Raw genomic sequence first — 27,171 nt, 5'->3', positions numbered from 1 at the left:
CTAATTCCCAGTTCAACACCAACAAATCATCAACCACCACTAGCATATTAAATTACCAAGAAGTAATTAAAACCACTAGTATACATAATTACCACAAAGTCACACCCAAATTTGGCACATCTTATGATGTGAATACACCATAGGAATCTTTATTGGCCAAGCCTTTGAAGTTTATCCAAGACGCAGGCATCACCAGGGTTTGGGATTATAGGGGAAACCTCAGAAACCCCATTACAACAAACAGTGGACTAAACACACATAAGCAGTGGCATGGCTCCTTCCCTAAATGGGTCTGGGTAATGCAGTTATAAAGGTTCATAACATTCAACAGTATAATAAACATAAAATGCACCTACACCTGCACTGAGCCAGAAACATTCTCTAAAATATCAGATTGCAAACTTCAACTATTTTCCAAGCAGATATGAAGTAAAACAGCAATTTCAAAAAATGAAAGTTGCAACAGTCATGAAGTGTAAAAAAAGAACACAGTGAAATGAAATGATAATTTATCAGCTGACAGAAATTAAACTTCTACAAAAACCTGCAAGTACCAAAAAACCATATATAGACATGCAACACATCTGTGACAAAAACCTGTATCATAAATGTATTCTGTATTGAGTATTTCTCACCAATAGTGACATCTGATGAGCTGTGAGTTTCAAGGAACTTGTTCAGGTGCTGCCACACCTTTGGAATCCAGTCAAAGATGCGATTCAGATCATTGTTGCGTATTCCCTCCTGAACTTCCGCTTCCAACAAGCGTCGTCGCAGGAACCGACCAAGAAAACCCTTTACGGGCTCCATGTGGTTTGCACATAAGATCCACCTGCAAAAGACATCATTTCATGTCAAGTCAACAGTCCAACCTTGCCATGATCTGAAGCAGGGGGCTTGCTAATCAGGGAAAGGTAAAACAAGCACCTGAAATAAAGTTCATATAAATTATTAAGAACAAACAGAAAAAGAGAAAATCTGAAACCAGGTGATTAGGCAAGATCCCTAAGAAAAACCAGAGACAATAAAGATAATGATAAAGAAATGTGTTACACACAAATGGAAAATGACAAATTACAACTGAGGAGCCCAACGAAATGGTAGGAATAGTGCAGAAGCAATGCAAAACAGAGTATAAAATGGGCACAGACAGAAAAGTGCTTATGGCAGGACAAAGAATACCGGAGAAGACCTGTTATAAGATGATCCACTGTGGTAGAAATGTGAATGATTATTGATGACTTCAAATACAGAAATTAAAACCCAATATACATTTTATTGTCCTTACTACAACCCAGTAACTCAATATGACATAGAATACCTAAAATTGTGATGCAACTGCAGGTTGGTGGTGGAGCATGTTGCTTGATTCATGGTTCCTATAATGTAAGGGCACTTGGAATATTTTGCATTCAGGAAGCCATTGAACACTTCCCCGAGAGAAGCCGCATGATGGAGATTGTCCAATATGATCACAGAGGGAAGGTCCAATGCATTATTTTCACACTGCTCTGCTACGTTGGCAAGATACTGACGCAATTCTTTGCTGCTTTTATGGTCCACACTGAAACACAACATGGTTACAAAAAGTTCAATGGCAAAGCATACAGGAATTCTTGACTTCTCAGAATGTTTATCTACTGCTTGGAATTTACTTTTGTATTCACTTATGCAATTAAAATACTGGGACAATAACAAATCAAAATAGAAGACAACAAACCTGGATATACACTGTCTGATGAAACATAGCACAGTACTGGACACAGAAACTAATGTGTCTCAAACTTCACATGGAATTGCATTCACAGCATATTGTAATGCTACATGGCATTTGCAGACAAAAAGCAAATTATATAATTTCATGTCATATTTTAGACACTGATTGCAGTTTTAATAGTTGTACTTTGTTTTAACAGTGTGATTATTTTAAATGTGTAAATTATTGGGATCAATTATCTTAGGTCAAACAGCTCATTACTTCTGTGATTAGACTATACAGAACACATCAATGATGAAAAAGTAGGCCAAGTTAATGTAAAAAACTTTAGCATACATTTTAATCAAGATAAACCCCTGAAGGTGACTCAGCAGTGCTGAAACATGCTGGACTATAAATTATTGTATATTTGGATGATACACAAATGATATGTTGCACATTATTACATCTGATATCAATAAACACCTGAATGCACTCGGCTCACGTAGTCTAATCATAGCAAAAATAATGTTTATGACTTGCACTAAACATAAGATCCAATATAGTTCATTTCTTATATTACAAACTTACTTAAATGTGGCTATTGATTCGGCTGTAGACTCCTTCCCATCACGAAGTACAAGAAACTCTGCTAGTTTATTGGCAAGATAGGACTTCCCAGTGCCACTAGGACCACAAAGGATTATTCTCCTATGTTCACTCAGAAGAGAGACATATCTGTGAATTGGAAATTCCCATCACTACTTACAAGGCTTCAGGATTCTCAGTCTGACATTACAATGTCTAAACTTAAAAAACTTGCATTAAAAGTAAAAGTTAAAAAAATATATATATATATCAATCAATCAATCAATTAACACATGAAATGTACTAAAGAGTGGAATTTCACAGTACCTTTGTACAATTGACTTAGGAATCAGTGTTTCAAAGGCGAGTGCATCTACACTGCCACTGTGCAGAGCACCCTTCAGGCAGACATGAATACTGTTTTGCGAGTCACCAACCAGATACCCATAAGGCAGTAGTTCAGGCACTTGACTGTCCTTGTATCGTACAACCTCTCCTATGTGATAGCTCCAAATTGACTCTGCGCTTAAGCCCAAGTTTGACACTGGATCTACTCGCAGAACATACTCCTGCAATAGCAAACAATTCAAGTCACTACAATCATAGATTTTAAATTTCTGTTTCAGTATTTTGATACATGGTTACTCTATTACAAATACAAAGACATTCATACAACTGAAAGACAGTAAATTTGCTCTTATATTCATCTGATGTTTCCTGCAAAAGAAAAGGTATCTTGTATATAAAATCCTTTTGCCTCTCCACTTTTTTCAAATTATCCATTTTTGATCTGTTTTTTTGGCAAACACAACTGGATTTTTCATAGTGCATAAACCAAACTATTTTCACAACCATTTTGTTCTGTGACCATTCAATGGATAAAGCTAGCGCTATGAGGCACCACAATGGAAAATAATAGGGAAGATTTGTAGTAATGTCACATCCTTTTGCACTTTTGATACCTCTGAAAAATTGGGAATAATGTTCATAAGACTCAGAATAAATAAGCAATTTCACTATTTTAGTCAGGCTTATTTAAAGAAAGCCCAATAAACAGCAACAGTACAATAAACACTGGTAAAGCTTAGTAAAATCATAATTGTCATGATGGAGTTAGCTCATTAATCTGGATACTGTTAAGTATGAGGCTTTGATGTAGACTGCAATTTGCTGTACCTTGAACACTCTCCTGATAAGGCAATCCAACATGTCCCATTTTGTCTTCCCACTCAGGAAAAGTGCTGCAATCATACAAGATGATGGAGCGTTCCCTTCTTCTATATATTTATGGTAACTGCCATGGGAGCCGAGGAAAACTGAAACTACAACACGCTTTCCTTCTGGGTCTGAAGGTGAAGAAGAAAAAAACATGGTTAATTTAAATTTTAAAAGATAAGCAGGACCATAAAATCAGAAGCATGCTTTTAGATGCTATAAAGCTGAAGAAACAGGCTTGAAATCAAATAAGTTCAGGCAAGCACTTATGTCGACTTCCCTTCAAAACTAATGATCAGTATACCAAGAAGTATAAATAAATAATGATAGCTCAGTATAGTGACTAGCTATGGGCTGGACGACTGGGGTTTGACCTCCAACGGGGCAGGGGCAGAGCGCGGCTGGGCCATAATGCTGACCACTCACCCCCACCTAGTGCCGAGGTCAAGAAAGAGTAGGAGCTATACCTCCGCTCCCCTCAACTGACCTATATGGGCTGTAGTGGGACAGCTTTAATTTTTTTACAGATTCTGGGTACATTAAATTCATTACATATAACCTTCAGTTTTGTACTGTCACCATGTTGTTATCATAAACAAAAGTTCACAGAAAACTTATAGGTATATTTATCATCCACCTCCATACAAAAAATCACATGCCTAGCATCTATGGTTCATCATCACCATCAAACTGATAGAAAATAAAGATAACACAAGCCTATCTTATCAAATTGGTTATTATTAAATGGCACACCTGCTGGGGGTGTTGATGTTTCGGTCATGCTGAACCTTCTTTCCAAGCTGTCTGTAATAGGGAGTGAACTCTGAGAAGAAGTCAGTGACTTGCTTGTAACGATTCGTTGCAGCCGTTCGTTATCCTGCTTCAGGTTTAGCATTTCATTCTGTAAATAAACGGCAAACATAAAAGTGAAAATGCTTTGCTCAAGCAGCTACAAAGCTCAAAGAAGACATACATACATACACGTGTGTGTGTCTGCTTATAGCTCCAGAACAGATACACTGAATTGCACCAAACTTGCATGCATTTTGTACATGCTGTACAGAACACAACTTATGTGTTCTACTGTTTTGTGTTATGACCTAATTGCAATAAAGACACTATATTTTACTTTGCGTTTGCATAATAGTTATGTTCTTTAGCATACGTTTCTGGTGTATATATGCCTTTAAGCTATGGTCAGTGTTGCTGACGTTCCTGCCTGCCTCTGTTTCTTTTTTCAATCACTAAACTAAACTGACTACCACCATACAACTGTGCCGTCTCATGTTCCTCGTACTCACCCTCATTTTGATCACTGTATCTTTAAGGGATTCCAGCTGATGTGCAGAACTAAGTGCTTCCAAGCGTATATCTGTGAGAACAAGATCTTTTTCTCTTAGCTGCTTCTTCAGCTCCTCCACCACGTCAGGTCGTGCTTCATGAGGCTCCTTATCATAGATGCTTGAACCAAACAAACAAACAAAGTTTTCAACCTATAAACTGCCCAATCAGTAGATAAACAAAATCAGAATATTAAATACAGACTAGCAGTGCTAAAAAAATATGGTCACCCACTTGCTCCCAGGCTACTTGATTTCGTAAGGCAGTGAGCAGTGGTTCATAATATTAGTTTCTTATATTATAGGAATTATTTTATTTTATTTCACCTTGCAGAAAATGAAGCCTGCATATGGTTAACATCACTTAAAACACATTTTATAACCTGAAATGGTAATTGTAACAAAAGCACTGCAGTACTTACGCAGACGATGACTGGCTTCCTTTAATTTGACTTCCATTCATATGATGTGGTGCACTCAGAAGTGGGGAGGAAGGAGCTGAAACATCTGAGTTGAGTCCTCGAGAGTCTTCCACATCAGACACAGACCCATTTTTATTTTTCTTCGAACGTGAAAATGCTTTACTGAAGGAGCTACGCAGCTGAAAGGACAGATACTTGGAAAATGATTCATGCTATGCTCACAACAGTAGGCAATTTGAGAACACATTTAATCATACAAAGGACAGCCCAGTAACACATGCAAACTGAAGAGTGATGGAATCACTGTGTATGTAATCAAGAAGACAGAATTATGAAAACTGGAGGAAGGGCAGAAAACAATGCAATAAAGTGACACATTACATATTTATATAAAAGCATGAATGGAATTAACCATTATCAGTTGTACATCATGGCTTACACATGGTCCAGCTGGGCATATGTCACAGTGGCATACTGCTAATCTATTAAAACCCAGAGCCAAGTCCACCAGCAGCCTTGTAGTACAGGAATTTAAACCCCCTATTCCCATATGACAAACGTTAAGAGGTATACTTGAGAAAAGGGGCCTACTTCCAGAATGCCATGGTATTGTGAATAGAGCAGAAATTACATTATAATTATCTTTAATAAAAATTCATGTAGCTTAATGATTTAGATACACAGAAAGAAAGGAACAAAAGACAGAAATAAAGAAAAATTACAGATTTGTATAAAAGCATAAAGAAAGGTTTGGTCTTCCTTTCTTTATGAACCACAAAGACATCGGAATCAAACCTGAGTTCCAATGAAGCTGACCTTGTCATAAAAAATTAATAATTTACAAGTATTCAAATACTGAATTAATTCCACATAATTAATGTAACTGTAAAATAATTGCAAATGTATATTATATTCAATAAAGCTTCATTACCAGCACTAAAAATTTGTCTTATACCAAATTTTTTAATCTTATTTATGATGCAGGCACATGGCAAGATAGAAATGGCATAATGCAATACTTACCCAACCTTTCTTCTTCTTTTTGCTGACAGAGGTAGTAGAGTTGTCGGGGACATGAGCAGAACTGGACAGACTACAGGCTGATGACAATGAATTGATGCTTGATACTGAATCTGTGGACAGCTGGCGTAACATGCTGCCCCCATCTGTAGAGTGCAACAGCATACCAGATAACAATAAGATCCGAGAAGACTTATGACACACACTTCAATCACAATATTTCAAACTATTTTAATTTGAATGTTCTAAACTTAAAGAAAAAGAAAAGACGGGCAACTGTAGTATATAAAACAGGTGTTCACAGTAGTTAAAAGGATGTTGGGTAAAAATAATATGAATCTTCCCTCATTTGCTCTATATTGCTTTTTAATAGGCACAGAACCATGTCATGTTTAACATGGATGCTCCACTGAAAGATGCACCAAAGAATAGCTAATTTCTGTGGTGAAGTGGTGCTAAAACATATAGAAATTTATGAATACTTCAGTAAGGCAATAATTGTATGAGCCAAAGGAAAGTTCACAAATACGTAGAAAGATTCAAGGATGAAGGAGTACTGCAGTTCACATTCTGTATGACCAGTGACAGCAAAACAGGTTCCTTAAAACAAATGACTTGGTGTGATTCAGTAATGTCATTTAGCTTACTTTGTGCTCCAGCATTAATGTTGATGGTGTGTCTTCGAGCAAGAGACGGTGACATGCTTTGAATATGTGCTGATGTCAGTCCAGCCTCTACACTTTGTTTCCTCAGCAACTCAATTGTTTGCCGTAACTCTAACAGTTCAGAGTCCTGTAAGGTGATAAAAGCAATATTTCACAGAACAGCGCAAAACTGCAAAAAATAACTGAAATATTACAATAAACATTTACAATTCTAAAAGATTTTCTGGAGAAACCAATAGTTTAATATTTTATAAATCATTATTTACACTCTGATAGGAAACAGATATAATACAAGTGCTGCACGAAACATTTTCAAGACATGGAGTTGAGCTCGTACAGCCAATGGCCTGCATTGCCATCAAACATGTAGCAATGCTCCAGCTATAAGAGGAAAGTCTTTTCCATTCTACATAACCCACAATTAATAATACACCTTAGAATGCTGTAGGCTACTGAGTGATGGAAAATTTCATCTTGACAAAAAAAAACCACACAGCTGAACATTTTCAGGCTCTCATGGTAGCAAGCAAAAACGATGACCATCTTCTGGGATGTTGTGCCATGTGTAAGGTAGAAATTTACCAACATTTCAGGGATATTTATTGCCTCCATCATCAGGGCCCTGCACAGTCCAACACCACAGATGACAGCCATCTTCAACCCCCATACAGTACAATCAAAAAATAAGTGTCAAACTGTGGATTCATATCATTTACCTTCCTCTCAGCTGTAGAGGTGAGGTGCTGCAAGCGTTGTGTCATATTTGACAGAGACTGTTCAAAAGCAGATACCACGTGAGCCTGGAAGATACAAAATGAACAGATTATCGATTGTAAAACATATCTAAATTTGAGATTTGAGGTTTCTATGGCAGTGAAAGTTTGGATTGTGATCTACCTGGCTATGACACCACAAAATCCTGTAAGCAATTACAATTTTTGAGGAACTTGGTGCCTCCAAAATACTGATAACCATTAAGACTACAGTTTCATAACCCAGAAGACTACAATCTAAATGTATCAATTTACTGTGACTACTTCTCCTCTGAATAATTACATTCAAACAATAAAATAACCTCAATGACCACTACACCAAACATACACCAATACACAAAACCACGGCTTAGAAAATTATGCCAAGTCCTATTTGCCACACTAAAAATTAATTTAAATTTAAGAGAAGACATTAAATTTAAATACAATATACTGGAGTCACTCTCTACTTTCAATGTTCTGAAAATGTTAGCACAGTAAATAGGTAAACATACATTTGTGGAGAGTTGATTTGTTAGGGTATGGACCTTCTCCTGTGCATCCTGCAACTCACGACGCAGTTTCCTGATCTCGTGAGACTGTTTCTCCTCTGGAGTACTGTACAATGAAGATGCAGTAGACACTAGGCTAACTGAAGAACCATGAACTGAACAGAAGCAAATATTAAGGAATTTTAAATTAACAGAGAGGTATTCTTTTCACAGCACTAGACAAGACAAAACATTGTACACATCAACATTTTATATTAACATTATTATAATATTTAAATTCCACATGTCAATTACTTTCATTGAAGTGAAAAGTAAATACAGATTTTGATGCTTTCCATATTATTTTTATTATATCCATCACTATCATCATCATCTTTTAAGGTTTATGTTTCCAGGAAGGTGGATCATCCTGTAAACTCCCTTAAAAACAAAGGTTAAAAATTAGGAAATTAGTTTTAGGCAGGAGTTTGCATCACATTTAGAAGCAGTGATCCAATTCTCTACATTCATTCTTTTAGTTACATACTTGTAATTTTTATAACTTCTTTATACAGCTTATCCTCATACACTTCTAATACCAAAACTTGATCAGCTGTAGAGCTTTGCATTAGAGGAAACACAATTATAACAAAGATGCATCAGGAGTTAGTCAAATTATATCCCAGTTTTTACTTAAAAACAATTTCTAGGTTTCAAACTGAACAAAAAATATTCTGAAAATATTCAATTTATACTTACTCTCATCATCTTTGGAATTTGTTTTTGAAAGTAGACCTGAGTACGGAGAGACAGTGATTCGACTCAGCCCATGACTAGACGCAGATGTCGTGATTGGTGAATAATTGAACCTGAAAATTTATAATTTTCAATAACAAACATGCACTGACAGAACAGTCTAAAATCTAAAAGGAAGCCTGTTCTGTGATGAAACAGTTTAGTCACAAAGTATGGCTGAATGAGCTACCAATATTCATATTTAACATCTGTTAGCATATGAAAGTAATATCCAGTGGTACCAAATTTGTTATTACAGTCTCTTTGGGGTAGTACAGCTATCTAAACAATAATGCTAACTTTATTTATGTAACTAGCAATTTTCATGCATATTTATTACCACTTTAAATAATATTTCACACAACGCATAATGAGATGGAAAGACACACCTGGAGGCAGCGCCCTGGGACACCTGGCTGGGTGTTGGACTAGTGGGCTGGGAGGAGTGGCTTACTGTGTTTGAACACATGGGAATCCCATAATATGGATCCAGTTCTTCTGAGCGCTGAAGCATGGACGGGTACATCTTCTCAGATTTGGTAGATCTAGAACATTGAAATGATTTTCACCCCAGAACCCATCATAAACCAGTCTATGAGAGACATCTGATGTAATATTTGTTTTGGTAATATTATGACAGCAATATCAGCTGATAATGTAGTATATGTCAGAAATGGATATGTTTCTTGAAAATATCACCTTCAAATTCTTTTGTTGGCACACTACCAAAAACAAATGCCTTCTATAAAGACTCATTAAAAGGTGTATCTGTATAATTTTCAGCTGGCTGGCATGACACATAACCTCATCTTTAACAACCATTTATACAAAGAAAAGTGTCAAGTTAAAAAAGCAATATATCCTTCAAATTTGATACTACATGCTGATTTTAGATTGCAATTTTGTGATTCACACCATGCTCTTCTTTCTCCAGGCAGCAAATCTGTTTGCTATCTCTATCTCTCTCCATCTCAACATGGAACAGCAATGTTCTTGCACCACAAATGGAAGTCTCAAAGTTACTGCAGTTAACCTTTAAATGACGGGGATTTAAATGGCAAAGTGGTAGCAGCCCTACGGAGTTTTTTTTGCAGGTTTTTAAACTTTTGTGCACGGTCTACGGAAAACTTTAATATTATCTAAAGTAAACATGATAAATTGACGAAATAAAAGCCATATTTATTCGAAAAGAACAGAGAATACATAGAGTTTTTTAAAAATGCAGTTCATATCTTAATTGCCTAAATAGGCCTTAGTAACTTTACTTTCTTCTTTGGAAGCTCATTGGACATGGTAGAAGCCATGGTTATGAACTAATGACCACACAGAAAAATTTGTTTCCCCTACTTCAGTGGATACACATTCTTTTCAGAGATCATGCTGAGGAATGTGAGTAGCTTTGAATAGGGGGTCTGAAAACGCAGCCGAAACCCACTTGACAATAACAATGTTTATTGCTGTTTATAGTTCAGGTTGAACTTGTCAGAACCCTAGAGAAACTGATTCAATATTTGCAGCCCCTAAAAGATGCCAAAAGACATAGCCAAGTCTACTTACAATGTTGCAAGTTTTGAGTTCCGCACAAGGAACGTTTGTAGGGCTGAGTACACAACTTACGTCCCAGACAAGGAACACTAGTAAGATAAAGGTTAAATAAATCACTTTACTCTTTCCACCCTAACACCACTCATTGTCGTAGCTTGATGCATCAATTGTCTCAAAAGCAACATATATTTTCTCACAAAAAGAAAACTTTTCAAATGTTAAAAACTACAATATATTAAATGGAGTGTATAAAATAATGTAATAAACAGTATAGGATTCAAATAAAAAGAGATAAGCAAATAAAAGCTTGTTTTGTAATGTGAGCACCAGGAAAACATTCAACTATACAAACACTGTATTGTAACCACGAGCTCCCTAAAGATTTTTAAAGAACAAAGATTACACACATGAAGAAAAATGTATCAGGCACCTGTGACAGAATCAAGGCAAGTACAAGGGCAATTTTGATGTAGATACCTGATGCTGTTGCTACGATTGAGACGTGGGCCTGGGGACGCACTGCTGTCTCTCTGATGCATCAACAGGCGAGCATGGGTGAGACTAGCACGATGATGCTGCAGCTGTGCTGGCAGAGAGCACAGTGATTCAACACTGTCTGCTTCCACCAGGCCTGCTGCAGAAATACAGGTAAACAAGGCATAAGTGCTCAATGCACAAAGTAAAATAAATTATGTTTCCTCTATGGTTTACCAGTCGTTCATAATGATGAGGAGTGTCAATCTGTGCACTGAAAAAGAATTCTAAGAACAAGAGCTTACATTACTGAACCAGCTAACAAAACCCTTGACTAGTTGTGCATTTCTTTCACAGCTTGGGAAAGGTCACGTCATTCTTAAGCAATGGTAAATAAGTTAAAAAATTTCTGCCACTCTAAGACACCCGTTTTCCAGAATTTCAAATAACACACATAAACCATGGGGTGGAAATGTGGAAAGTATGTTCATCAATCTGCTGGCCTGATGATTTTGTTTGTTCAATACAGGGGAAAACTGATTAATCTTTCATAGTCAGCATTCTATTTGACAATTTTAGGTTAAGAATTGCAGTGAACAGACTATACAATTCTCTGCACTTTAAAGCATTTAAATACCAATTTAATCTAACCACAAGACTGTGATAGGACATTTCCATATCCGAAAGGTTAATCAAGTTTCCATTTTTCACTCATTTTCTTCATTTATGAATGTAAGTCACTTCCTAGTTTTGAATGAAGAAGAAAAAAAGAATGGTAATCTTAAGAGAATAATATGACATCGTCTCCCGCAATGATCCAGGTTTGCTGCAATAAGTACCGAAAACTACTTACCTGCACTTGCTCTGGCTGGTAATGACGATGTGTATGCGGCACTATATCGTAGCCATGAACTGTAGGGGCTGCTATTGGCACAGTAGTTCTGCAAATCTGCATAATTGGAATAGGTTGTATCTGAGAGGGAGCCATCTGTGGGTCGATGACCTCGTTGCTGACCTCTGTGCGAGTGGAACAGGGCTGCATGTTCACTGGAGCCTGGTTTTGGCAGGCTCTGTGATCCAAGCAGCAAACGGTCCCGCACGCTCTGTGACAGCTGACTGGCCGAGGGGCCGGTAAGAGAGTACGACTTGAAGTGATGGGGCTGTGGTTGTTGCTGTTGCAGATCACTTGTGCATGTCTGTGTGCCACCAGATACTTTCACTTTTGTACGAGGCACTGCAGACACTTGGGCAGTACGAAGCTCACTTTTGTTGCCAGCACATCCATTTGTTGAACGCTTCACATAGCCAAAACTCTGTGGAACACCCCTCACCTTACTCTGCTTTCCTTCACCATTTGAACGCAACCCTGAAGAACCATGTGGAGATGCTCTGTCAGTCTTCGGCTGCTGTTTCTCTGCATTGCCACAATATTCCTTTTCCTTGCTTGTTCCATCTTCTTTTACACCTGTATTACAAAGTACGAGATAAACTACGTAGGAGAGGACAACAGCCAGCTTAAAGACTTGAATAAAGTGGACTTTAAAATTAATCACAGTTCATGAAACTTGAACAATGCAAATACTTCTATAATATAAGTACAGTACCAGTACTACAAATTTTACCAAACTTTAGTTGAAGACTCAAAAGACACATTGAAGTTCATCTCTGCCATTTATTCCCCTCCTTAAAATAATTCAAATTAAAACAGAATCAAAAGAACTTGAGAATATTTAGTATTTGTTTTAGGTACGACTACACTATGCACATTGTAGAGACTATGCAATGTCTGAGAGGGGTGTAAAGACAACTGCTCTGCCCATATCTCTTACCCAGTGTCCTACGTGAGCGATTAAATGCGAGTGGTGCGAGTTGCGTGGGTGAAGCGGAAATATCAAACTGGCTCTTTGTGTGGCGCTGTCCTAGGTTACAGCGAAGCGGTCAGCGGCCAAAGTCCGAGATCAAATATTTTCGTGTGAGTCCCTGCGCTGGCCAGTAAGGCGCATGCGCAAGAAAGCTCTGACCGTGCAGTACACGAAGGTGTATGCACAGGAAGGCTGTGTGCTTCTATTGCAGTCTCTCACGTAGGACACAACAAGCGATTCCCTTATGTCATATGACACCCCATGCTGCTTATGCAGCTCGCATAGCTCGCTTGTTATCGCTTACATACGACATTGCCTTATACTCATCATCCGAGTCTCCTCCACAACCATTAATTGCGAATGGAAGATTCTGAGCAACCAGGCTCAGTGGTCTACTTATAAAAGAAAACTTATGCCAAACCGAGTTTTAAAGTGGTGATCACTGGGTTGCTATTTGGACACACCCTTAATGTGGCCGATTTTACCACTCCTTCCACTTGGCTTCTATCCCCTAAAACTGCCATACAGATGTCATTGTGGTTTAAGATAGAATTATATAGTACCTGAAATCAACAATTTTCCTGAGGGTGGACTAATTGTAGGCATAAACAGAATTTAAGACACAGGACCCAAATACAATTTAGAACCCAGACTCACTTACCAGGTCATACAATGCCAATCAGTGTTTGGGGTGGTTCCCCTTGTCCAATGGAGCTACTACAGAGTCAAAACACATAACGAAACCACAGTCCTGTACAGGCTTGCAGCAAGCAGCATCAGTGGAGAGAGGGGGACAGGCCAGAGAGAAGGTTGAGATACTGGGTAAGCTGCAATAACTTTAACTGAACTGAGGTTTGGCACAGTTTGAGACAATGGTCAAGCAGGTTAAGCCCTGTTATATGCAGTTGGATGGCCAGGACAAAGCCAACACAAGGATTTCAATTTTGTTTCACAAGCCTAAAATTCTGAAAATATAATGTGTTGCAAATCATCCTGGTTTCCAACTAACCCATTTTCTTCTGCCGGTCGGCGTTCTTGTCAGGCTTGCGAGCAAGCCCATTGCTACTGGCACCTGGGCTACAGCCTGATCCCCGCTTCTCTCCTTTCTGCTGTCTCACCACCTCTGGGTCCGTCTTACCACGGTGCAACTCTGGTACTCGACCTCCTCCATTACCATTACTTTCAGCATGCTTCTTTGCTTGGCTGCCAGAATTTTGTCTGCAATCACAATCATTTCTGAAGTAAATACACATATTCAATAAAATCATAAATATTTCAGATATAAGAGCCATTATGATAGTTTCTGACTTTATTAATGGTGATGGCAATAAAGCATCTTCTCATTGCAGACCTTTCTGAATAGGAAATGTGCCAAATGGATGCTCATGTATATGGAATTTAATAAAATGTTCTGTTCGAACGCCACTGCTAAATATAAGACTATAAAACCTACCTGAAAGCACTGTTGTCTGTCTGCTGGCTGCTGTCTGATTTCTTGACATTTGACCGAGACCCAACAACTCGGTATACTACTTGGGTTTGATCAGATGGATTGAAAGGTGATGGCAGGGGCTTCTGAGCACCAGGCCCTTTGAGGCACCCCCCAGGCCCACCTTGCACCAACCGCTGCAATAAACATCTCGTTCCTAAGCTAAGTCTGAAGGTTTCTGACAATGGTGTATTACAGTATGTACAATTGTTCTTTTGGACCTTGTCCATTGTCTAAATTGTAAAATTATAAAACTACAATGTTTTGGAAACTGGATTCTGCTTCTGTCTTGAAGCATGAAAGGAGGGAAGAGGACAGAAGTCCATCTGTTGGACTCCCTGGTTGAGCTGGCCTCAAACCAGGTCCAGTCAATAATTTCAAACACAACACACATTTTCATAATGACTTTCTTGACCAGTTGCATCAACCACCAACATAGACACACTCTTCTACTGACCTTGTTATGGGAGTGGCCAGGGAGGTGCTCGTCTGCAGACAGTTCGGAAAATATCTCCGAAACGCCCACAGATGCTGACCTATTATCATCCAAACTGCACAAGAGAAAATTTATTTAAAGACGCTATCCCAGAATTTGCCTAAAGAGAATCAAAACAAACAAACATGACAAACCTTAGGCACAGCAAAGAGCGCCCACTTTAAAATTTGAACCAGGTATATTGTGAGTACAAATCTAGAGTCATTTCCAAATATGGTCAGAAAATCTTAATTACATTACACATATATATATATATATAATAACTAAAATTACTACTCTTTCAATCAGTGACATTTTTCTTCTCTTTTCGCAAGCTCTTTGGAATATGGAAATGTCCGACAAATTAATCTGTATGCCCTCATGCATATTTTGATGACACATGCCACAAGCATGCCAATCATTGCAAAAACACTTTCAATGGCAAATATTTCACAAAAAGCCAAAAACTAAAACAAATGTGATGTTTATATAAATGGCATGGTAGTCCAATTACAAATATGGTCAATCCAAATACATCATCATCATCTCACCATATACGAGGCTTTGGTCTGGTAACAGCTCTTCTTAGTAATGGTTCACTCTTACCACTTGGATTGATGTTGGCAACAGAACTCCTATGAAAAGAAAAATTTGTATTTAAAGTTTTGTCAACAATTTGCATCAAATGGACACGAGTGAATCAGAGGTGGCTAATTACTGTGTTCAAAACGTAACTTTTCTTCTTGCTTGCTAGATCGCATATAATATTGCAGCACATATTTTTTTTAGTTCTTTACATATTTATTAACATAAAAGCTGCACTTATTAGGAAACTTCTCGTTTGAATTTAATGGCACTGAATTGGTATACATTTCAACACAAGAAACAATTACGATAATAAAAACGAGTAATATTTTAACTGACTACATCCACGGAGGAGAAGTCCGTCTTGAGAAAACTATAGTCGTCCTGCTCGAAAGAAATTTCTCCGCCTTTTATGAAACCCGAAGTTCCATTACCGTATTCTCAGCAGCCCCTATCCTCGGCCAGAAGAATGCAGTAAACAGCTCACACCCATTTTCTTAAGGTCCATTTTACGTGTTTTGCGCTTTATCATAAGCGAATTACGTCTTACGGCCACATCCGTCTATCGAATTTTTCACAAAAGTGAATTGATCACATAGTATTATTGCCGAACGTACAGTGCCAACAGCTGGAGAAAAACAATAACGTTGCGTCTTATCTAATCTACAGAGTATAATAATTTTTGTACTTTTAATGTCTACCCCTTATTGTTATTATACCTAAAAATAGGAGGTCTACAAAACAATATACAATGCACTTCGATGAAATTTCGATGTCAGTTTCCGGCAGGCAAACCTTTGTTAAATAAAACAGTAAACCTCACTACAAAAACTAGTCAACTAAAATTACAATGTAAAACAAAACACTGCATGCAATTTGTCAGCTAAAAGGCAATCTGTATAACTTAAAAGACACTGACCTACAGACAATCTTAGAGATTCGAATCTTTGTCTGACTTGACGTCTCCGACAGAAACAACAAAAAACAATGAGGCATACACCTACCTAGAACAACTACCCGGGTTTCTAATTGCACTTCATTAACTTATGGTATTATCCTTCTATGTGTGTCAACCGAACTCCGTAGTAGTCACCGCATCACCCCCAAATCAATGCCGGGCAGGCCTCCCTCACTAACAGGCCTACCAACTCTGCTGGGATTTGCACAATTTCGGACGCAAATGGAAGCAGTGTCCACTGCATGACTGTGGGCACACTGTGGGCAGCGCGACATACAACGGGTGCTTCACAAACAATTACACAAAAGGATGACTGTAAGCAAGCACCTCTGAAACGTCGGTAAACTTCCACAAACCACACGGCGAAAAAATCCAGAAAAAAAGCCATCTTCATGCTCACCGGCGTGAGAACCTCAAATCTCACACGTAACTTGTGAAAGGTATCAAAACTATAATAAAAGAATGATAATGTAGCCACGAAGATCCACGGACAATTAGCACTAAATATAAGGTCCGGAGAAGATTCTCACAAATCACAAATGTCTGCCTTGAAAAACAATCATGCAGCATTTTATTCAAACAGAGAGAGAGAAAAAACTTCTAAACACGCCAGAAAAAGTTACAAAATACCTGACAGAATAAAGCAAGCGCTGCACCATAATAAATATTTAATAAATGGTTTACGTAACGACGCTGTCAGATAGCTCAAACTACCACGAAAAATCCGGTCCATTCCGAATACAAAGCAGAACGGCTAATCACTCAGTCGCAACGTTCGATACCAAAATTGAGTAAACATAGTCAAATACCTTCGAATTTCAATGAAACTGTCCCAAAAGAATCTTCATAGCACCACTAAACTACCAAATAATATTACATTCTGCTTAAAATGCCTTAATTCTTCAAATGGCAATATCCTATTACACCGTGTACAATTTAAAACGCGCCCCAACAAAAATCCCGCACCACAGCACAGAAATTGAATTAGAAGTACGTCCTCCGTGGCAGTTGAGTCTAGTTTACCCTTGTTGCTAGGACGCTCCTCACGCCAGTTGCGCAGAAGCTAAGCAGGCGCGAACACTGTGAATCATGAGCAAAACGTGTTCATTCTCAAACATTATTTGGCATCGAAATCCTTTCTGTGATTTTCCTCAGTCCCTCCAGGCAAATGCCGGGATAGTACCTAAAATTAGGCCATTACCGCTTCCTTCCACATCCTTTCCAATTCATTATTCACGTCGTTAAATAAACTATAAATAAAATACTGAATAAAACAATGCAACATTAAACCATAAAATGCATTATGCCAACTTGTTTATGGATGTAACACTAATAAATGCATAACAGACGGGCTTACTGATCACACTGCCAATGGCAAAGCTAATCCAAAGCGTCACTGTGGACCAACAGTGGCCAAGGAATTTATGAGCACCCTGTCGCACACCATTCCACCCACAGGAAATAATGAAATCTCAAGTATTTATTAATGCAGTCAACCTACACACGACCTTCACGATGCAGAATGTTAAGAACTGAGCGCGCAAGAGTTTAAAATGATGACCTTCACCTCAGAACCTGAATAGTTAACACACCCAGTCACAATACCCAAGTTTTCTGGAAAATATTTATTTGTTTCACGCCTTTTTTCAGTAACTCAGACTACAAAGATAATAGTAAATAATAAATTCGCAAGGATGTGGAATGAAGCGGTTGCAGCATAATTTAAGGTACTATCCCAGCATTTGCCTGGAGGGACTGAGGAAAATAACGAAAAACTTGTCAGGATAGCCGGTCTCCGGGCCTAGATTTGAGCCCGAGACCTCCCGAATACGAAGGAGTGATAACCACTTGACTACGACAGTCGGTAATTTTTCTGGGGAAAAGTGTAAACTTCCCCAAGGAATACAACGTTCATTTATAATTATGGAAATTAATGGCTCTTAACATTACATCAACGGATGATACTTTGTACAGCAGAATGATACGGACGGATTATACAAGAAGGATATTAATACCAATCGCAACATACTTTAAAGCACTATTTTGGAGTTTCATTATATAAAGTGACGAAAAGTACAACATTTCTCAGTTAGGTCCTGGGACAGGATTCGAATGAGGTACCCCCAATGCTGATGACCTTCATAATAACTAATTTTCGTCAGTGATAGGTAACAATTTTGATCAAATTTCCTACCGTGATATAGCCCCGTTTTAACCTACACTTGTAATTATCTCACACAAAATTTCAAATTGACTGACTTTGAAAAAAATACGTAAAAGGGGAATAAGGGTGTACGATTGGATCAAAAACTGGCCTTATTCCAGTATGTACTAGTAAAATGACGGTTGTAAAATCGATAGTCGGTAGCCTGCTGCAACAAGTTGTAGGAGTGTTCCAGTTTACCCCACACTGGCAACGATCTACATCAATTCGAACAGAAAAACCCAAAGATGTGCCACGGATATCTCGATAAAGTGCAAACTGCTTTGGGTTACAATAAAATAATCTTTTGCAAGGGACAGGATAAAACACGTGTCTGAAATTACAGCGTCGTCCATGTGTGTCACCTTACAAAGATAGAACCAGTGGATGAATTTAATGAAACTTCCGAGTATCGCGCAATTCGATGTGGCCGTATCTTCATACTGTATACTTCTCTACAACTAACACCGACATCATGGCAGTAAGCACTTCTGATTTGGAGGAGATTTTCTCTCTTAGCCGCCTTTTATGAAACCTGAAGTTTCATTATCGGCCACAAAGGACATCAAATGGGTCCAATATTGAGCTAGTTCAATACCGTCCACATCCTCACAACGTACTTCTTTAAGATCCGTCTTAATATCATTCCCGCGAGTACAATATGTTCTGCCAACATTCTCCTTCATTTCATAATATTCTGCGTAGGGAACAAATTATTGTTGTTAATTTCACACGTGACCCAGTATCATACCCAGTTCATTAGCAAATTTCATATGGATTTCATTTTTATTCATATTTACTCAAAGTCCAACGTCGTGTCTAAGATTTCAGGCTTTCGCAGCAGTGAAAATGTCGACTGTGGTCTGATGGGTTGTGACAAGGTGTAGTCTAATTACACGGCTTCACAAATTCCAAGACACAATTCACAACGTCTCGAACTACATTCATCTGGCTCAGAATAGCGGACTCTTGTTAACACAGTAATAAAACTGTAGGCTCCATTGAAGGCGACATTTTTGTGGCAACTTAACAACTATTATCTTCTGAAGAACTCTACTCACCGAGTTAAACACTATACTGCGCCTAAAAGGCTTACGCGAACGTCAAGCTAAAATTATACGTTCACTTCTATACAAACACCGAGAGCCAACAACCAGTAAAGTCCAGTATCGCGTACAGAGATGAATGTAATGAAACTGTATATTACACAAACCAGTACGCAATACATAACAAAAATTTACAACCAACTCGCACAAGCATGTGTCCTAATTACGAAACTGCAGCTGACAGCCGTGTGCTGTCGTTTTCGTTTGAAACATCTGCTGGAGTCGACCCTACAAATTCAAATACATGTAGGGTTAACAAGTCACTGGCCCTAACGTAATCGCTTCCTACATTTCAGAAAAGCAAGTAGTCAACATATATCGATTTACAGAACATTCTTTAAACACGATTCCACTTAAAGCATGCCTCTGAACAGAATTCAATGAACATAAAACGATTCGAACACGATTCAATCGGCAGAAAATATGTATGCTTTTAACTGGAGTACATTTATAAAACATATATGCCGTCTTTGGACGTCTGGTGCGTTCGTATCTCGAGAAAACACAATTATAAAGATCGATTGTTTAATGCCGTTTATGGGAATAACAGCAATAAAGCGACATCAAGGTCAACGACGTACATAAAAATGCAAAGATCGAATTTGAAAAATACGCGTCTTCGAAACTGCAATACCTCTTATTCGCTAGTGTTAAAAATGTCACGACGTGAAAAAACATAGAACGTCTTTATTCTTCCTGTTTCCATTAATACTATACATCCAATTTGAAACAATAATGACCTCGCGTAAGATCCCACGCTCAAGGGCTGCTGGCGACTTCGGCACGCTACGATGACGTCACACCATACTTCACCAAATCCGTCGGCAAGAGTATTGATTTTGATGTCAGGGTGTTTAAAAACTGGCAGTTGCCAACTGTGAACAATGATATGCAGGGCAGGGTAATTCGCAAATGGTCATTGTAAGAAGTAATGACGCTGGGTCCAGCCACGCTGTTATACAACAATAAATTACTTTTATTTTCGGAAGTGCAATTTTACACACTAGGCAATAGTGAGGAACCTAATAATTTGTGCACTTCATGTTTATCACACGTGGTAAAAAAGAGAACGAAATAAGCAAGGCTTTCACTATGAATGGGGAAGCCAAGCAAGCCAAAAAAACTTTAGAAGATTACATAGGAGACCTACGCAAAAATGGGAGAATATCAAAATACATATAATAAACTAAGTTTTGAGGGTGTGGACTGGATTCACCTTGCTGAGGATAAAGTCAAATTTTATTAACAAAGTTATGAGCATTCGCTTTCCATATAATCAGAGAATTTCTTGACTACGTAAACATCATCATCCGAAAGACTCTGCACTGCTGGTTATAACTAATATTTGACATGACAACAGGGAGATACGACAAAAAGGAAATGGAAAGTGGCATTTAAGAACAGTCACTGCCAAGGTGGTAGTAGTAGTAATAAAAAAAATCCATGGGTAAAACATGTTGCTGAGATGCAGAGCCAAGAAAAATATACACAGAAATTTGGTGCAGAAATCAAAAGTGGAAGTTTAAGAATCAAATAATTGGGTTCCTGATTCTTCAAGGTGAAGGTCTGTTTTGACATTTCTTGACCTCTGCTAACCTATGGCAAATCTAGAATCAATTACAAGGCGGGAGCAACCACAAAATGGTTTCAATTATTCCTGATGGTAGGTTAGATTACTAAAGATACAAGGCAGGACCTACAGTTTAACACAGGCTCCAAACCACAGTGAAGGCCTGGTATACTATTTGACTTTCCTAGATTTCTATCTTTGGCAAAGAGGTCGAGGCTTCAATGTATCGACCAAACAAATTCACCCACAGATATGACTGGGGACGAAACCCAGAACCCTCTAAATGAGAGCCCAGTGTCTTATTCTGATATGAAGACCCTAGAATTAAAAGGATGCATAATAATATGACCTTAAGGAAGCATTATAAAGACAGGAAGAAGACGGAAGAGGCTCAGAATTGTGTCAAATGGTGGGGCTTTGCAGCTTTCAGGTTCTATAATCAAAGAGAATTCACTTACAATATATCCATGTATGTCTCTTTGAATTTCTTACAGTCTGGAAATAGGTTCAAGACTGAAGATTTCTGACGGAGGCAGTATGACCTCTGAAACGTTGGTAAATATCGACCAGACTACACAGCGCAACAACCCAGAAGACAGAAATCTTCACACTCGCCGCCTTAAAAACCTCAAATCTTACAGGTTCAAGACTGTTCATGAATTTTGTTTCCAATTATTAAACAAGCAGACAGTATCACTATAATGGAAATACCCATTATGGCTCTTCTATAATTACAACTTCAGTAATTACAAAATATCCACCTGCAGCATTCCCAGATTACATATTAAAGAGAAAGTTATGATGGACACGACATATAGCTAGAATGAGTAAAACATGGATTGTATACAGAATTTTGGTGGAAGAACCTCTTGGAACAGTCACACAGAAAGCTAAGGATACAGGACAATAACATCAAAATGTACAATCAATCAATGCCAGAATGGTACTTTCAAAACAGGTTACATCTGCTTCGTCCTCAGTCCATTCTATTTCACAATACATAATAATTCTCATATCAGTCAGCATAAATAGCTTCTGCAACTGATATATCATCATTAAATAACCTATGAACTACACATCATAAACCATAAACCAACACAGACGTACAGAACTTGGAGAGCCAAGTGTAGCAGAGAGATAATTACGAACGTAGCAAAGTTTAAAATATGAGCTGGTTCGGGATAGGGTCAGGTGGCAGGTTTTTGTAAGCACAATGATGAACATTCAGGTTCCATAACAAAAGTGAGCTATTCTTTGACAAGCCAAGTATAGAATCGACATTTTGAAAAACATCCTGCACCACCGAGTGAGTGAGCAAGCAAAGTTTAAAATTGAGGAACACAAGGAAAATAACGATATGATCCAACAGTTTAGAGACATATAATAATAATAATAATAATTAGTGGCATAACAGCTCCAGAGAGCCAAAGCCGACTAGCTTGACTGCTGGCCTCACGTTCACATGCCTAAGCAGAGGTAAACGATCATCCAACTAGATATAGGCTGACGTGTGGTCAGCAAGACGAACCCCCAGCCATTGCTAGCTTTCCTGACCGGATTACGCTACTCATTGTAGCTCCCCAATTTCCTCACGATGCTGGGTTGGCACCGGTCCCATACACCAGTCGAAAGCCCATGAGAAAATTTCTTCCCACCTGAGACTAAAACCAGGGCGCATTCCATATCGTCGGTCCGAAGCATGATGCCTCAGACCACGCGGACGTTAGAGACATATACTTCAAGAAAATGAAATGGGAAATGTTACAGTACTCCTTACTGTCATACTCCAGAAATCTGGAATTTCATGTGAACGTAGTAACACAGTACATTTTGTACTTACCGACTGCCCTGTAACAGACCCTGCTGGGCGTGCAATCTTCGAGCACAGACAGAAGCTCCGCCTTCTGACATGTATCCATCACACATATCAGAAAATGGGTGTGTCACACTACTCTGCAACACATCTCCATCAGACAAGTAACCTGTATATACAACAAATTAATTACTGTTAATGTAGATTAAGATTACAATAAAAAGTTAACACTAAAATAAGTGAACTAGAGAACTTTTAATAATCACAAATATGGTTCAAATGCTGTACATTTTTCTTTATTACAATATCACAAATAGTTTTAAAAAATAAGACCACCTCCTCTCAGTATGAATGGTAAACTATTTTGGATGATCACTGCGAGTATTTCTATGGCTCCACGTATTTTCTCTTACATTATAGAAAAATATCAAACTTATATTATTAGAATGTTTCTCAGAAGCTATTTACTTTATTTATATATTTACTTGTGAATTATGTAGTAACATTGTCAGTAACTCAGAAGATTAATAAACAAAGAATCTGAAAGTATAAGGATGGAAGTGGTCATGACCTATTTTAAGGCACTATTCTGGAATTTGCCTGGAGGTACTGAAGAGAACCAAGTACAACCTTGGTTTAAACAGCAAGTTTCCAGGCTCAGACATGATCCCAAAAACTACAGATACAAAAGCGGTAGCATTTGGTGCTTAACCAAATTATAGTTTGTTTCCAACAATAGTTGAAGTACAAGAAACAAGGGTATAGCCTTCCCAGGTTTGCCACACTGCAAATATAACAACAATTAATTATAAGAAGAAACATAACAACTTATCCCACTACAATTTTGTAATATTACCTGACATAACATCTATGTTGCTGTATTCTGGGTCTCCATAACCACCATCTCCCACTCCTCTTTTGATATTCAGCATAGGATCTAAATGCTGGGCATAGTTGAAATATTTCATGCTTTGTTTATTTTGCACACCTGAAATGACAGGATTGCGGAAATCAATAAGATTAACAAACTGTTATGCTTTTAGTACCTTCATATATCTCAAGCCTTATGAAGTGTAATCATACTTAACACATACATTCTAAGCAGTTATTTTCAGTTAATAAGTAAAACTATTTTATACTAAATAAAAGACCTTCCGATGACAAATTTCAGGAAACAGAAATTACAGATTCTGGTATGAGACAGTTTCATATATAAAAAAGTTTTAGAAATTATGTAAATGTACTGCAGTCTATCACACTGGGATCATTCTTATTTTCTTGATAATTCAATGTCAAATAAACCATCCTTTAATTTAACCCATCATCTCAGATTTTGAAGATTTCTGTCTTCTGGGGTGTTGCGCTGTGTAGTCCGGTCGATCTTAACCAACATTTCAGAGGTCATACTGCCTCCGTCATCAGGGCAATGAATCACCCCACTTAGTATGAAGATTTCTGTCTTCTGGGTTGTTGCGCTGTGTAGTCTGGTCGATGTTTGCCAACGTTTCAGAGGTCATACTACCTCCGTCACCAGGGCGATGAATATTCATTGACTACACAGCACAACAACCCAGAAGACAGAAATCTTCATACTCACTGGGGCGATTTATTGCCCTGATGACGGAGGCAGTATGACCTCTGAAACGTTGGTTAACATCGACCATACTACACAGCACAACAACCCAGAAGACAGAAATCTTCATACTCACCGCTGTGAAAACCTCAAACCTTACATCTCAGATTTTCTTTCTATTCCATTCATGTCAGTTTGTTAATATAATAGTAAACACACTGAATATCCTTATTCATAATGTGTCAGAAAGTTCCTTACAACCTCGTATATGCAGTGCTCGAAACTGTTCTGAAATAATTATTGATCATTCATCATGACAATCATAAATATATATTCCTTCAACCCTTCCATAAAATGCTATTGCTGATGGCAGATTGAATGTGTACTGTTCAGTCACATTATCACTATTAAAATATGTCGTTAATGCATAATGGGCGGTAAAAATTAATAATCGGGACTCACCCATGCAAGACATATGTATACTTGGCCCAGATGGCGTATAGCCCCGTAACAATGGTTGCATGGGCTTTACGTTCATTGCTGCTTCTTCTTCTCCCCCAAATGATGTTTCTCGAGGCTGTACATGTGGGGCCTCTTGAGTTATCACCTACACAGAATAATACAACAGCATTATAACGAATTCTTCTTGGGCTACCAGCCGCGTAACACAATTTAACGGAGAAAACACCAACGTTTCGAGAACCATCTTCGTCCTCATCCTTAGGGTACTATAACTGCAAATTCTCAATTTCAGAGGTGGTATCTGCGAAGCAACTGGTGACAGAGTTCTAGTTTTCAGAGTGGCAAGTATAAAGATGGCTCTCTTCTGACTTCTGGGCAATGACCTGATAATGGAGGCAAGAAGCACCTCTGAAACAACAGTTAACTTTGACCAGAAGAAAGCCATCTTGAAACAAAACAGGTTGCATTTAAATACAAGTTTTGTTTGTAATGCAAAAGGACTTGGGTCTGTGCTAGTACATGTAAGAAAAACCCAAATTCAGTTCGGGTTAGGAGCTTGGCCAGGTTAGTGAAAGAATGTTTGAGTTAGGTTAGTAACTGTAACTAGTTCCTGAACTGAGAAACCGTTAAAGTGGTGTTGGAAACTAGTTCTGACAAAAACTTGCTGGAAAGCACATTACCTTATCCAAGTTATCAAATGTTGTCTCAATCTTCCTAGAAACAGGCTTGCCCATTTCACTGCCACTCTCAGAGCTGGGTCTGTAGATAACACTGCTGTCAGACGAATTCGAGTTGGACTGTCCCGTTGAGGTGGAGTAAGTTGATTCACTCATACTAGAACTATTCTCACTAGGCATTGGAGAAACAAGAGCAACACTGATGCTTCCACCCAGTTCACCATCCCGACTTCCCAGCTGCTTCTGGCGTGGCAGAGCATCGCGGTGTATTACCGACTGTTTCATGGGACTTGCTACTTGGTTCCGTTCTTCCTTGGCTGGTTTGCTGGTACCTTTCACAGCAGCAGTGGGCTTAGGAATGCTACTTCCAGATCCTCCAAGGGTACATGGGGGAACAGGTGGTATTCGCAATGGCATGTTGTTGCTAGAACCAAATGAACTTTTCACTGATGATTGACCTCGTATTTTCGAAACTGCATTGTCAGATTTCACAGACTTTCCTTGTCTGGCAACATTTTCTGAATCTCCTGATGGTTCACATACATAATTCTCATTATTCAACAATTCTCTCCCATGCATTTTTGGATCCCCTTGCACTAATCTTAGGCCAGAATCTTCTTTCAACTTGGGCTGTTCATCCACTACCACCCCTCTACATTCTCTACTGTTAATTCCACTTTTACGAACAAATTTTGGCGAAGATTTGTTAGACTGGATTTTGGCTCTGCTCTTTGGTGAAATTTGGCTCACGTCTTTACAACTACCAACACTTATCAAGTCTTTAGAACTTGCGACACTTATGCCCTTCACTAGTTTATTCCTAAATCCACGTGACAAACCCTTCGGGCTTGAATCATCACTGCCAGGATGTCTGTACGAAAGTGAGGGGCTAGCTTCCTGCCTTTCATCTTGAGAGGTAGAGCTGGAAAGGAAATACAAAACAGAGTTTAGATACGCATCTGTAGTACCGATATTTATTAGCAATTACACTGGGAACATAACACAAACAAATGTAAACAAATGCCATACTGCTTGGATGGAGCACGTTAACTTTGACAGCAGTGCACGTCCTCTTGGTATTCACTGTTTATGTTCTGGCGAACCTCATTATGAAAACAAACCATGCAGTGTACTGACTCCGCGTACTTGGTTTCCATACACTGACGACACACTCCGCTTTTTTAAATCAACGGACATGTGTCCTAATTCATATACACAATTACCACGTTGCAGTCACATATCTTTATATTCCTGTTTTTAACGCACAGCATGCCCAGGGTTGGGTCGCAATCGGGAAAGCAACCAATGAATCACTTAAGTTGTGCGTAACAGTATAGCCAACACAACCACACCTCATGTAAAAGTAAAAACATAGACACTAACATTAGAACTAAG

At 38.4% G+C, this 27,171-nt stretch overlaps 1 protein-coding gene across 2 annotated transcripts in view; it reads right to left on the bottom strand.

Moving 5' to 3' along the window:
- LOC110841457 (sickie) overlaps positions 1-27,171 on the bottom strand; it is a 64,113-nt gene that overhangs the window by 5,155 nt on the left and 31,787 nt on the right. For both annotated transcript variants that reach the window (XM_022087029.2, XM_087346032.1), the window contains 24 exons: positions 25,780-26,698; positions 25,100-25,244; positions 23,921-24,052; positions 23,092-23,233; positions 15,381-15,464; positions 14,812-14,905; positions 14,319-14,491; positions 13,875-14,083; positions 11,857-12,468; positions 11,007-11,163; positions 9,374-9,529; positions 8,949-9,058; positions 8,214-8,365; positions 7,663-7,746; positions 6,929-7,073; positions 6,285-6,427; positions 5,262-5,440; positions 4,801-4,960; positions 4,253-4,400; positions 3,461-3,630; positions 2,612-2,853; positions 2,288-2,434; positions 1,322-1,564; positions 636-832 (listed from right to left, as the gene is read on the bottom strand). In XM_022087029.2, coding sequence (XP_021942721.1) covers positions 636-832; positions 1,322-1,564; positions 2,288-2,434; positions 2,612-2,853; positions 3,461-3,630; positions 4,253-4,400; positions 4,801-4,960; positions 5,262-5,440; positions 6,285-6,427; positions 6,929-7,073; positions 7,663-7,746; positions 8,214-8,365; positions 8,949-9,058; positions 9,374-9,529; positions 11,007-11,163; positions 11,857-12,468; positions 13,875-14,083; positions 14,319-14,491; positions 14,812-14,905; positions 15,381-15,464; positions 23,092-23,233; positions 23,921-24,052; positions 25,100-25,244; positions 25,780-26,698 — 4,943 coding nt within the window. The remainder of the gene's footprint in view (positions 1-635; positions 833-1,321; positions 1,565-2,287; positions 2,435-2,611; positions 2,854-3,460; positions 3,631-4,252; positions 4,401-4,800; positions 4,961-5,261; positions 5,441-6,284; positions 6,428-6,928; positions 7,074-7,662; positions 7,747-8,213; positions 8,366-8,948; positions 9,059-9,373; positions 9,530-11,006; positions 11,164-11,856; positions 12,469-13,874; positions 14,084-14,318; positions 14,492-14,811; positions 14,906-15,380; positions 15,465-23,091; positions 23,234-23,920; positions 24,053-25,099; positions 25,245-25,779; positions 26,699-27,171) is intronic.

Source organism: Zootermopsis nevadensis, unplaced genomic scaffold (assembly GCF_977971745.1).
Source record: "Zootermopsis nevadensis isolate Lab colony 2312 unplaced genomic scaffold, Znev_1.0 Znev_ptg000010l, whole genome shotgun sequence".
In the NCBI taxonomy this organism is placed as follows: domain Eukaryota; kingdom Metazoa; phylum Arthropoda; class Insecta; order Blattodea; family Termopsidae; genus Zootermopsis; species Zootermopsis nevadensis.
Note: the sequence above shows the minus strand (reverse complement) of the source record. Positions and strands in the feature narration are given on the sequence as shown.